Here is a 13,277-nt window from a genome sequence, read left to right as displayed (position 1 = left end):
AGAACGAGGTGAACACGGCTACGATAACAAATTTTCCTTTTTCTCGCTGTCGTTACTTTGTGTCGAGAGGCAAGCGAAAGAAATAGGCTTAACAATCTCGTACAAAGGGACACTTCCAGTGGGAGCGTATTAACATGAAGCCAGCGACAGCAGAAACAGTTTGATATCGGCAATCTGGGCATATTCAGCTGGGAAGCCTGCACACAATGTTACAAAAAAGGGAAAATAAATCCCCGTTCAATTACGCAGATCCAATACCATAATGCAATAAATACTTGTTATTGTGTTCATATAACTGCACATTTATTGGATTTAGTTTTTTTTTTTTCTTCTTCTACATTTAGGTAACATATTTGTAACCATCTCCAAAGCAGGAGGAAAAAAATTAAATATCCACATCGCTGAAATATTGCGGCACTGCCAAAATGAAATAAATTATAACGAGGCTGCAAAAACTGTTACGTACCAAAATGTAGCGAAGGCTCCGGCACATTCTACTGCAAAGGGAGCAGGCAGCCCGATGCCTGCAGTGGAACTATAGCTATGACAGCTGGATGCAGAACAGACAGTGTGTGAAAAAGGCAATCGATGCCGAGTGCCTAGAGAAAAGGGCAGGTGCTATACCTCAGAGAGCAGGGTCTCCACAGAGCTGAGAGCTGTCTGGGCGATCCGTGACCCATTCCCACACACAGCAACTGTCATCAACCAGGGGACTGAGACGCTGAAATGGTGTCTCCCCACTGCACCCAAGTTAACTGGTCAGGGCAAGTGCAAAGCACCCGGATGGCTGTTCCTGGATCAGCACCTAATGTACCGTGTAGCTTTAAGGGAAGATCCGAGGCAAGAAAAAACTGATCCTGGATTGGTTGATGGTGGCGCAAAGTCTACAGAGCAAGTCCTATAATTTCTCTGAAATGTGTCATCAACCGATGACCATGGCATAAGGGTACGGGCTGCTTTATTGGGCAATTAACTACGACAAGAGCGCACCACGAAATATTAAAATCCAGAAACTAAAAAATGGTACATTTACCCTAAGCAATTGATATAATTGGAAAAAAATTTTTTTTCCCCCTCTAGAGTGAAAATTTTTTTTTACCCTGTTGCAGGTTACACTAAAAATTTCTCATACGCTTTTCTGTTGGAATGGATTTTGTATTGGCCAGGACTGACAGCGCAATTTTTTCTGCATTTTATATCTCAGAATCATAAATGGGTAAAATATCAGTGATTTCGCAGAGTGCTCAAAGCAGAACAATCAATGGCTGGCAGACAGGTCTTTTACGTTTCACAGCAAATGGTGAATGAAAACAGACAGATACAGGGAATAAGGTAGAAGATGCACCAGATAGGCTGCAAAACCTCAATTACAAAACCACAGGTGGATTCCAGATACCAAATGCTACAAGGAGAACCAGTACAGCATACATTTTGTGACTGAGGAAGTCCAGGTGGAAAAAGAGAACATTGTTCAGACCTCAGGGCAGGTGAACTGTCCAGCTCTGGTCCTGGAGAGCTTTAGACCAAAAAAAACCGGCTGCATAAATCAACTGCTTTAATTCATGTATTTAGTAGCAGTGATAACACAGAGATCGATTGCCTTCCCAGGTAATACTGTTGAGGACCCTTGACTTAAAAGTATGTTTACAGCCACCAGCAGCACCAGCGCCAACGCCGCACAAATAAAAAAATGGCACAGGTGGGCGGCTAGCGAGGCAGAAGCGTCGGCACCTGGCCTGCCTTCCGCCGCTCGGCACTCTGGGAAGCCCCAGAGCTCTGCACTGCCGTACCGCGAGGATACGCACTCCGCTAAAGGGGCGAGAGCAATTGCCACAGCCCGGGGCGAGGGGGGAAAAGAACATTTCACAGAAGAGAGGAAACAAAAACTTTCAGACGTTAAAAAGTAACCGAGGGGATATTTACTCCTGCGTCTCGTGGAGTTCCAGATGGGAGGGACAATCTCCATTAAACTGAAAATGTAAAATTAATAGCGCATGTTTTAACAAAATGAAAAAGGGGTGAATGCGAAGACCGAAGTCTAGCGGAAATAAGTATGAAGTGAGACGATATGAAAGATGCACACTATATCGCACTGAAAAAATAAAGTTTTTTGAAGGTATAGTAAATATCTCTCATCATGCCTAGGGCCCTACACCAAATTCATGGAAACTTTTAGTCAATTTCAATTTTCTATGCTTCAATATACCTAGCTTGCAAAAACTGCTGCATTTTGCGGCATTTCATGGCAAACAATCGATTATGCGGGAGGAGCCCAATTTCACGGGAACAAGCCGATTTCACGGTCCGTGACAATGTTTTTACGGCCATGAATTTGCTAGGGCCCTGACCACGGCATTATTATTTATTTGCTTTAGTTTATTTAGTTGATTATCAGGTACTTTATCTTGATGGTTTATAATTGTAAAAAAAAGTAGACAAATAAATCATATTTATATTCTGAATCACCAAAATAGCCGGAATCTCAAAAGTGTTCTGCAAACAGAATCCAACAGACGTAAAGAAAATCGGCATAAATATGCTTGCGTCTCCAGAGTAGGGGGTCTCTGAAGGGGTCTGAGGGGTTCAGGGGCAGCTGGAGAAGTGCACTCAGGAATCTGAAGAGAGCACACAAGCAGCGGGGGTGTTTACCTCTTTTAGGCAACCCATAAAGTTGTTGCTAACGGGCGATCCTGGCAAGTCGGCCGTGCTAGGACTGCCCCCGACATAGAAAAAGTCATCAGAACCTAGCATGGTGTAGTCCTCTTGTGTATATCCCGTGGTGGTCAGAATTCCATCCACAGATATTGTTACCTAGGCAACAAAGCACAGGAAAAGGACACGCTATACTTGGACACCTATAAGCTGCAGACTGGCTTGTTCCTCTTCAGGCCTAGGAATTTGTTTTCCTATGCTTTATTCACTTACTATGTGTTTTTGTCAGAAACCCATTTTCATGTCTGTTTCATTTTTTTTTTTTTCTTGTTTTTCATTTTGTCCAGTTTGGTATTGCATTGTAGTCTGCAAGCCCCCGTGAAAAAGCTAAACTAGTTAGGGAGGGTTACTGATTTTCCAGACTAATGTGTTAGTATTGCCCCTACTGCAACTCAAAAGTAATTTAGCAGACACAAAAATGGTGTTAGTAGAATGTATTCTAGGTTAGTTTGGCTAGGGTACATATTAGTATGTTTAGCAGTTTGTTTCTATGTAAAAACAAAATTAAAACAAAACAACAGCGTGCCACGGGGTTAGATCAACAGCTCAAGCCATTAGAAGCACAACCACAATTTGCATTTGTTAATAGAGCCAAAAAAAACTCACAAAAAGTCATGCCACTGTTTTCCTTTTGCGTGCACGCACACGCAAAAGCAAAAGCGTTTTTCAGAATAAAAACTGGTCAAATTGAAGAAAATTTTTTTTGTTAAAAACAATCAAATCCACGTGATGGCACACCGAGTTGTGTGCATGCAGCATCACAATGATGGTCTCAAAAAATATATTTGGAAAAAAAAAAACAAGGACGACAACAAGGGCTTTCCAGCGAATCAGGTTAGGACGCATGGCAGCCGGCCAATCGCAGCAGGCAGTCAGAGCGCATGCCATGCAGAGTGAATGGTCATAGAGCTGGCTGAGCCAATGAGCAACAGGCGAGCCAGCCAGGAGAGTCCTCCTTGTAAACCACTGCCTGATGCTCCTGAAGGGTGAATCAAACAGAATTGGACAGGAAACAGGTAAAATAAGGAGGATAAACCAACAAATGACAAGAAAAAAAAAGGTTGTTGGAAAAAGTAAGCTGAAGAGTACCAACCGCAGTTCCCTTTCTGTTAATGACGTCTACAGTAAAGAAAGGAAAGAAACACAAGGCAAACCCAAACTAAGAGACAATTAGAATGATATCTACCGAACAATGTAGTTTGTTTACCATAGCGTGTCCAATGCCTGAGTGCTTTGTGGAAAAGGGGGGAGAAAGGAAATTAAAAACTGTGAACAGAATAACGATTGTTACTCAAAAAATATATGATGGTTACTAACAGGTTAGTACATTGCTTTTTGAAAGTTAAATAAGGTCTCGGTTAGTAGAATGACACATTCCATGAATGACATGTTAGTTTCTTAAAGCATGTTAGTAACATAGAAAAAGGGCAAAATAAGTTTAACAAGAAAAAAAGCAGACTAGCGACAGAGCTCCACAGTGGTGCAGGAACCAACCCTGAAATCTGTTACTCCCTAAAAACACCACCCTGCATCTTCCCCCCCAAAACACCCCCCCCCCACCCTCCACAGCCTCCATCCCGTCCCCACACCAGCCCACCCTCACCATCCCTTCGCTGGGCTCCTCCACCTCTTTCCGCCTCCTCTTTTGACGGTACATGATTGACAGACATCAAATGGCTCATAAGACCTAAAGCGCATCAGCAGACCCTCTTTAACGAAAGTCCTCATTGATTTTTTTTTTTAAATATTTTTTTGCTCCATTGTTTTGGTCAGTTTGGATCGCGCCAAATCCTGTCGCCTGCAATTAACAAAAGCATCAATATGGGATTCGAGACAACTCCCATACCTCCTTCGGTCATATTGATGGACTTTAGGATCACTTTACTGCAATGAGACAAAGCAAAGGAGATCTCAACACAGAATGAAGAGAATGGAGATCTGCCTGCCCACGGACCCCCACCCCCCTAAGCATGCATTTACAATATGCATTGCTAGCTCATTATTTCTTTACTATTATCATTTTTCTGGATCGGCTTTATTCACCCTGATGTCAATTTCAAAGAAAGAGTTTCCCACAGTCTGAGCAGGAACAGCTCTAGAAGGGGTTCGTTAGAAGTGAAACTTTTTTGTTTTGTTGTTTGCTTGTTCGTTCCTCTCTCCCTAAGCCTGCATTTTAGGGAGGGCTGTACTCTCACCTGTTATGTATTCAGAGGGGGAACTCAAGGAATTGATCTTCCTAAACTAGACAAATAACCACAATTAACAGAGTCGAGGCATTCCATTTCTTTTCCCTAATTGAACTTGCTTCACCACTACAAATGCACAGAGGGCCAATATATGTTAGAATGCTTTTCATCCCAAGGCCTATGTCTAAATGTATCTGTGCCTATATCCAACAAAGGACATTACCCACTCCGAACCTCAATGCCTCATATCTGCCAGTCTCTCTCGCTTTCTCTCTCACAGCATAGGCCTGTGTGTTGTTAAAGTGAAGCACCCTTTTTGGACCACCATGAAGCTGCAATCAAAAGGCTTTATCCTAAAAGAAGGATAGTAGAGAGACACATAGGGGGTCACACTGATGAGGGTCTGCTAATTGGGGGGAAAGTCAGAGCATGGAGCGCTCAGTTCGTTAGCGCAAAAGGAGAATTAGAAATTCCAGACACAGAGAGGGAGAGAGAGAGAGAGAGAGAGAGAGAGCAAGAGACAGTTTGGTGTGAAAACAGACACCAGCAAATTAGTGAGTTAAACAGAGTGGAGCGACAGAGGCAACTTCCTCTGTCTAACCCCTGGGTAAGACGTGTTAGTGCCACCGTTTGTCGCCAGAGGAGTCGTCACTAATTAACATATAAAAGCTTTTCCAATTAAAGGCTCTCCTCTTTAGGCCACGCGAACAGCCCAATCCCCTCGAAGGGCCACTCCCATTTCGCTGTAAGGGTGCAAGCTCCTCAGAAAGGAAAAGGAGCAGACCTGAGACCCAGGGCTAGCTTCGCAGAGCCATGCTACCTAGTTTGACTCATTCATTTCCTCACACATTATGGGGGGAAATCTTTCACTTCCAAACCCCGAACAATTCTAGATATGCCCCTGCTCAAATGCAGTACTCAATAATTATTAGCATTATTATGAATTTTTAAAGCCTTTTTTGTTTTCAGTTTTTGATATCATAACTGCAAAAGAATTACAGATGGGATCGATTTAAAATGCACGACTACTATGGATTGCAAATTTATAATTATAACTTCTTGTTATTATTATTATTATTTTTTTGCTATTATCATCTCTAGGGTTATTCTGCCATCACCCACTGTACTGTTACCTGACGGAGATTCCTGGTAACTTTGACATCATGCCAATCATTGTCATTAAACTTCCCATTGACCGGCTCCACCAGAGCTTCGAAGGCCCCGGACCCCAGATTAATGACGAGAGACACCGCCCCGTTTTTCAGCGCCAGGTTGACGTAGTCGGCCGATTTCCCCGTGTGCAGCATCAGGCCGTTTCTCTGCTGCGTTTTGAACGAGAGCGTGATTTCATCGCTGCTGCTCTGGATCGGGTTCAAGGACAGGTCGTAGCAGAAGTATTCCGATCCTTTGAAGGTGGCGACGTATTCTTCTTTTCCTGTATGGGGGGGGGGCGGGGGGCGGGGAAGAAAAAAGGCGCGTTGAGATAAGAAAAAGAAAAAAAAATTTAAAAAAGGAAGCCTTGGTTTTCTGTTGACTGCCTCAAAAAGTAAAACCAAAGAGAAAATATGCAGAGGTGGTAAATCTCCTGTGGTCGGGGAGATCTGCACATCTGCTCCTGGGAACTCGGGGGAAAGACATGCTTCAGAATATGAAATGTTGCTATGGCGCACAAACATCATTGATTGACAGGTAAAGCCCCACCCAAAGAAGCCACGCACACTCGCTCACAGACTTACCGTGCACAGAATTCTCCCATCGCACGTCGGGCTTGCACGCACAGTGTATTTAATATCCCCCACTGAACCCCAGAGGACAAAAAAAACATTTACATTACCTGTGAGGCGAGCTTAGGAACACAGGAGCTGCGTCTCATACCTTGTGTTTGAAGGTGGGGGAGAACACCGTTACCCACAATGCCTTTACTGAAGCATCACAGCCCATTACCACATGACAAAGGAACATACAGTCTGCCAATCAATCCTGCCATTTAAATGCACAGCCCACCATGAGGTAAACAGTTGTCTACACAGAGATAATCATTTTCACCTCAAGAGGGCCTGATGCCAGTGTATTTACACAGTAGAAACTGGTAGGTACTATGCACAGTTTTCATTCTCACGAATGAAGTTAATCAGATACGCAAATTTATCAGATTTAATTAAGCCACTGACACCAGAAATCCTGATCTCTCTTTTTTTTATATTCACACTGTACTATATAAGCTCCTACTTGTAAACTGGCTGACCGACCGAATGAATTTTGTGACAACATTGTAAAAAGAGCCTATTAAAACATTTCAGAAAAATATCCAATAAAATCTCAATAAACAGGCCTCACAATGCAGTAAAAATGGCTTTCCTCATGTGCATGAAAGGCAAGGCTACTGTGTGGATGTGTGTGTGTGTGTGTGCATGCGTGTGCATGCGTGTCTGCATGTGAGTGTGTGTGCGTGTCTGCATGTGAGTGTGTGTGCGTACTTGTGCATGTGTGTGTGTTGTGGATAGGATGAAGGAGCCAACAAGCTGGAGGTCACAGAGAACTTGTTGGCGAACACAAGCCAAGGTTCTTCATAATGACGACCATAAATAAACCCCCGCTACGCCTTGTGACTTAATTACTCACTCGCTCACAGAAATCCATCACTGTGTATGTATTGGCAGCGTACACTACCGCACACAGCAGCACTTACACGTGTGATCACACACGAGCACACACACGTGCACACACACACACACACACACACACGTGCGCATGGACCTTCAAAACCCCGCCAGACCACAGCGGATTTCTTATTGCATGGGCTACCAGCCTTAGCATTCCACTGGCTTTTATTGGTAGGTTTCTGAGGGGGAAATGAAATGTGACTTCAGGGGCTGTAAGGACACTTCAACCAATGTTCTACTGCGGTGCACAAGGGAAGGCACCTATCAATCATCACCTCACTTAACAACTCTTGGTACAAAGTGCCGCCATTTTCTTGAAGCTCATCTCAATGCCAACATGGTCATTCAATTCAAAGCTCCTCAGGGAGAGGGACTAAGGGCCGCGGACCACGGCAAAGGGAGGAACACAGGGAGGAACACAGGGAGGAACACAGGGAGGAACACAGGGAGGAACACAGGGAGGAACACAGGGAGGAACACAGGGAGGAAACGGCACAGAGATGCACGCACGCTTCACATCATTACCCCTGCTCCTAAAAACATAGCTTGGGACAGCTTAGAACAGTGGCACTGAGGGTGACACACCCCACAGTCTGGTGTTGAATCCTAACAGGGACAGAAGGATCATAGCTCATGCCTTTGATAAGAGTCTGTCTGTCTGTCTCTGTCTCTCTCACTCTCTCGTCAATTGAAATAAAAAATGTTAAAGTGGTGTTGAATGCAGTTGTAAATATTTCTAAAGCTAATAGAAATACACTGGAATATGAACACAGATTACTCAGAGTAAACCATAAATACTGTGGCAACGACTGTGGCAACAGCAACCGCATCAGCAATAATACACTCTCTCTCTCGTTCTCTCTCCTCCCGCCCTCCCAACATTCACAGCAGCATACCTCACAGTGATATCCCATCTCTCCGCCTATTGAAATCAATGACCTTTCACGACGAAAAAACTGGAAGTTCTGTTTTCTGAACCTGCTGTGCCATCTTGGCTGCAAACCCAGTCAATCAAAAAATGTTTTTATTTGCTCTGATTTGATTTACCCACAGCCGTAGACATGCGTGTACACAGGAGCCTCTTGCAAAGACACAGCGTCGGAAGCTCGTTTCTAAAACACGTGCGCGCCCTCCATTTTTAGAGCAGTGTTTCCCCTCCGCCGAAAACCTACTTTGTCATATCGATTAATTCCGATTGCTGTTTAATAACACCTATAATTAAAGGTGGCACTGGCATTTCTTCTTATTAATGGCCGGGCTCAGTCTCCACTGCGGTTCAGGAGATGGGACCGATATTGATTGAGCAGAAGTTGTAAAATTACCCGCTATTCAAATCCAATTAGGAACACAAAAAATGTATCGAGGCGGCCAGTTTGCGGCTGGTCAGCGCACCCCCAACGGGAGCAGCCAATTAGGCGCCTTGGGAATGGTTGGGGAGGAAAAAAAAAGATAAAATCGCACAAAGCGATCGAAACCCAACAGGGGAACATATCAACACAAATGAGAGGCATAAGACAAATATCCCATTCCGATACACAGCAGAAGAGTAATATAAAAACACACTGCCCTACAATAATAAATTACGCCTACACACCTACACACACACACACACACACACACACATTTTTTAAATAATAGAACAGCCCTTTACTCCAGATTGTTTGTTCCTTCAAGGCGAACATGACAAGGGTGTGTGTTATGAAGGTTATGACCGCTGCGTTTTTGTGACGGGGCGACTACGAAACGCGTTCACGCCACGAAAACAGCGCCGTAACCGGGAACGTCCGCTTCGCAACAGAAATGAATTAATTGGCTGAAGGAGAGTCGGGCGAGCCCGGGACCAACCCCAGCCCCCGTTTAAAGGTCTGCGCAGGCGCGCAGGAGACTTGGCGCAGGCGCACAGGCGCCGGGGCGCGCGGTCCAGGATGCGCTCGTTACGGCAGCGGAGCGAGCCGCGGCTGAGCCCTGTCAGCGGCCTCGTCACTCACTTCAGCGTGGCAGGGGATATGACATCACAGGCCTCCATATGAATCACCCTCTCTCTCTGTCTCTCTCTCTCTCTCTCTCTCTCTCCCTCCCTCCCTCCCTCCCTCCCTCCCTCTCCTCCCCCCCCGGGGCGATCTGCTCGCCTGCGCGCAGAGAGTGGCACCCGCAGCACAAAGCCGAAAATGTGGCACAGTCACGTCAGCGAGTAGCGAGTTAGCTGTTTTAGCTGTGCAGTTTTCCCTTTTCTTTTCCTTTCTAAATACACATTAGAAATCTTGTTGATATATACAGTATACGTATAGATTACATAAACCATCTAACAGTCTAATACAGTATGTATTAAGAAACCGAAAGAAAAGAGAAAACCACACAACTACTACTACTACTACTACACAAATTATTAATAAAAAGGAAGTGCGACACGACACCATTAAGCATTACAGAGGAGCAGCTGGTAACGACTTGCAAAAGACGGCCTTAATTATTAATGGCGACACGTTTTCATTTACAGAGCAGCGTCTGATTGGGTCACGCAGCGACTCCACCGCTCACGGAAGCTGCTCAGTGGGACGCCGAAGCCGTTGGTCTCCCCCCCGCTTCAGTCCGTTCGGAAACCAAACTCCACAGAACAGAAGGTGGGCTACATCACGCGACTCTATCCTCATACCAACCGACGCGTAAAGTTTAACCATCAACGCTGTACTGTTGAGAGTGGCGTTGTAGCAATGTTGTGACAGCGTTGCACCAACGTTGCGGAACGCTGTCAGCGCCTTCACGCACCGAACACGTTTGGTCCGCGCAGGCTTGCACGCGCGCGTGTTCATTTGTGGCTGACCAAACACAGGCTTTAAATGTTTCAGCAGCATGTGAATAATGAACCACCATACAACACAGCGTGTGATTAACAATGCATAATTTAACGAGCTGCCTGGAAAAGCTCTATAAATGGATTAGAAGTAAAATAAATGTAAGTCACCCGGTGGCAAAGCAGTAGGCCTACTGATAAACTGGATAAAAATTTAAACATGACCAGCTTCAGGTAGTGTGACATATATAAGGTGCGAGGCTAATGCTCCACAGAACACTCTTAAGAGCCCAGACTTTGAATTTAAATGAAAACAGTTTTATTAAATCATGCAGGGCATCATCTTATAACAGCATTGTAATTGTTTAATGGAGTGCTCTTTATTCTATTTGAGGGGGAAAACAGCACGATTCTGCACCTCCCCTACACTAGATGTGGTACAGTAGACATATCTGGAGCTGCCTAATAAGGTCTGTCTCTCTGTAGATCACGGACCTGTCAGTTATCCATCTTGGGTGAAGGAACTGGAATACAATTCTGGCTTGTCACCCACGGCAATGCGGAGCTGTCAGTCATGTGTTGTGAGAGGGGTCAGTGCAGCAGGGTGTCTGGGGAGGGTGTCATTGGAACCAAATTCTATTATGGGATGGGTGATGGATCTTCGTGGGTTTTCATCAGCAGGGGGCCTAGCGGGTATGGTCGGCGATTAAGACACATTCATGTGTATTAATGAGACAGATGAACAGGGCAGTAGACTGCTCCCTGCCAAACAAGAGGTTTTATATTAACAAGTCTCACAATCACAAGTAAAGCACAGTAGTAATATTAATAAGAGGAGGAAGAACAAAAAGGAGGATATTATTATTATTATTATTATTATTATTATTATTTTTCTTCAGAATTTCTTTATATGGCTATATAATATCCCATAATACTAGTGGGCTACCAGCCAATGCGTGAGGATCATTCTGGCACAAAATGGCTGCCTTGCATCAGCCAGGTGGATTCAACACATTTATGGATGTTTGAGGTTAGCCTGCTTGTTTGCCTTAACACAGAAAGGCAGGTAAGGTGCGACTGGTCTCTGTAAACGCGTCGGAAGGAAGAGACTCCAGGGAAGGGGCTGTCCTGGGAGACAAGCTAGGCCCACGGTTTCAGTTGCAGCTGGTACACAGCACTTCCTGTTGTTCACAATCCCGTTCATAAACAACCACACCTGCATCCCCCCACCTCTTCATGAAGAAGAGGAGGAGCTGAGCATAGTGCTTCTGTACTCAACCCACCCCCCTCCCCCCCTCCACAACCACCAAACTAGGTTCAACCGAAGTTCAGTTTCCTTTAATAGCATCCTGCTTTTAATGCCCATCTCTCCACATTCCACAAGGCCTGCACTCAAGAGAGCCAGAAACTAAAGGTGTCCATTTTCAAAGCCACTAAAGGTGTCCATTTCCAGCCACTTCAGCCATCGTATGGCTTTGGCTATCACATTCTACGTTTCACTCCTCTTTTACACTCATTCTTTTGAGTGACAGACAATTAAAAAGATACGGAAGTCAGTGTCACAAAGTCTCGGTAAGCCTCTTATACCATTATGGAGAAGAGCTCTTCGGAAATATTGCACCCTTTAAAATGTCCTACAAGACCTTAGCATTGGCACAATCACATCTCAGATTGAATACTCTATGGCACAGAAGAGTACAGAATTGTTATTGTACACACACACACACATATATATATAATGAGCAAAGCTTCATTAAATCTTACTGAGAGGGGGCGAAAGGTTGCTAGGGTTCAGCATGTATACACTGTTTAATGAAAGTATCAGCAGTTCCCCAGCTGACATGCAGCGCACTGCTGGCTGTTTGGTAGTACTGAGGAGAGGAAAGGCTGCTGTGATAAGGAGAGGTGAGCAGCATGGTCACAGACACAGGAGCCAACCAAGCCGAAGGGCAGTACGCATTAAGTAACAGAAAACTGTCTCCCACACACACGCGCACACACACACACACATACACACACACACGCGCAGACGCGCACACACGTATACACACACGCACACAGACAGTACTTCACACAAACTGCCAACTTTTATCTCCTTTCTGGTCAGTGCTCAGTCAGGAGGCTGAGGTGAGAGATCAGCTGCCTGCAGCCAAAGCCACGGGCTACCAGCTCCAGAGATGTGTAATTACACCAGCACACGCGTGCGCAGGGACTGACACTCCAATACACATACTGAGCCGTGCAGTCACATCAACATGCACAATGCAAATCTCACTCACACTCTCTCACTAACTCACTCACTCACACTCTCTCTCTTTCTCTCTCTCACTCACTCTTACAAACACACACACACACACACACAGGTAGTTTGTCTCCCAAATCAACACGCAAAAGTGACCTTGGTGCAAAGACATGCAGCCATCGCACAGAGTAACAGTACTGTATCATGTTGGAGAAGTCTGATAATGAAACAAACACGCACACTTACCAGGCCTTCTGAGACCTGGCTACAGCACAACTCATTTTCTCCTCTGGGTGCTCTGAACTGTGTGTGTGTGTGTGTGTGTGTGTCTAGCATATGTGTGTGTGTGTGTGTGTGTGTGCACGTGCTCGCTCACTCCAAGAAACGCAATTAAGAGAAGGAAGGCAGAGAACTTCAGCGCAGAGAAAGAGACTTCAAAGGTGGCCATTAACTCCCATTTTCCTCTCGCACGGGTGATTAATGCCAGAGTGAAAAATAAAACGAGAAGTGCGATACGAATTTCACTTCCATTCATTCACTTGCGCCAGTGCCTCCACGTTTGTTTTCGTATCTTTCTCAGGCTGGCACCAGAACACATTTCACCCGTCGTGTTCAGCGGCTCTCTCCCCGTAAAGAGACGGTGTGTGGCAGTACCGCTACGCTACGGTAGCAACGCTGAAGAG

At 45.1% G+C, this 13,277-nt stretch overlaps 1 protein-coding gene across 40 annotated transcripts in view; it reads right to left on the bottom strand.

Moving 5' to 3' along the window:
* Window positions 1–13,277, bottom strand: part of LOC118217872 (neurexin-1a-like) — a 310,125-nt gene that overhangs the window by 199,147 nt on the left and 97,701 nt on the right. For 31 of the 40 annotated variants that reach the window (XM_035399988.1, XM_035399994.1, XM_035400000.1 and 28 more), the window contains 3 exons: window positions 6,032–6,333; window positions 3,920–3,943; window positions 2,650–2,811 (listed from right to left, as the gene is read on the bottom strand). In XM_035399988.1, coding sequence (XP_035255879.1) covers window positions 2,650–2,811; window positions 3,920–3,943; window positions 6,032–6,333 — 488 coding nt within the window. The remainder of the gene's footprint in view (window positions 1–2,649; window positions 2,812–3,919; window positions 3,944–6,031; window positions 6,334–13,277) is intronic. The other 9 variants (XM_035400023.1, XM_035399998.1, XM_035400024.1 and 6 more) reach the window with 1 other exon arrangement.

Source organism: Anguilla anguilla, chromosome 18 (assembly GCF_013347855.1).
Source record: "Anguilla anguilla isolate fAngAng1 chromosome 18, fAngAng1.pri, whole genome shotgun sequence".
Lineage (NCBI taxonomy): Eukaryota > Metazoa > Chordata > Actinopteri > Anguilliformes > Anguillidae > Anguilla > Anguilla anguilla.
This window is presented reverse-complemented; position numbering and strand designations above follow the sequence as displayed.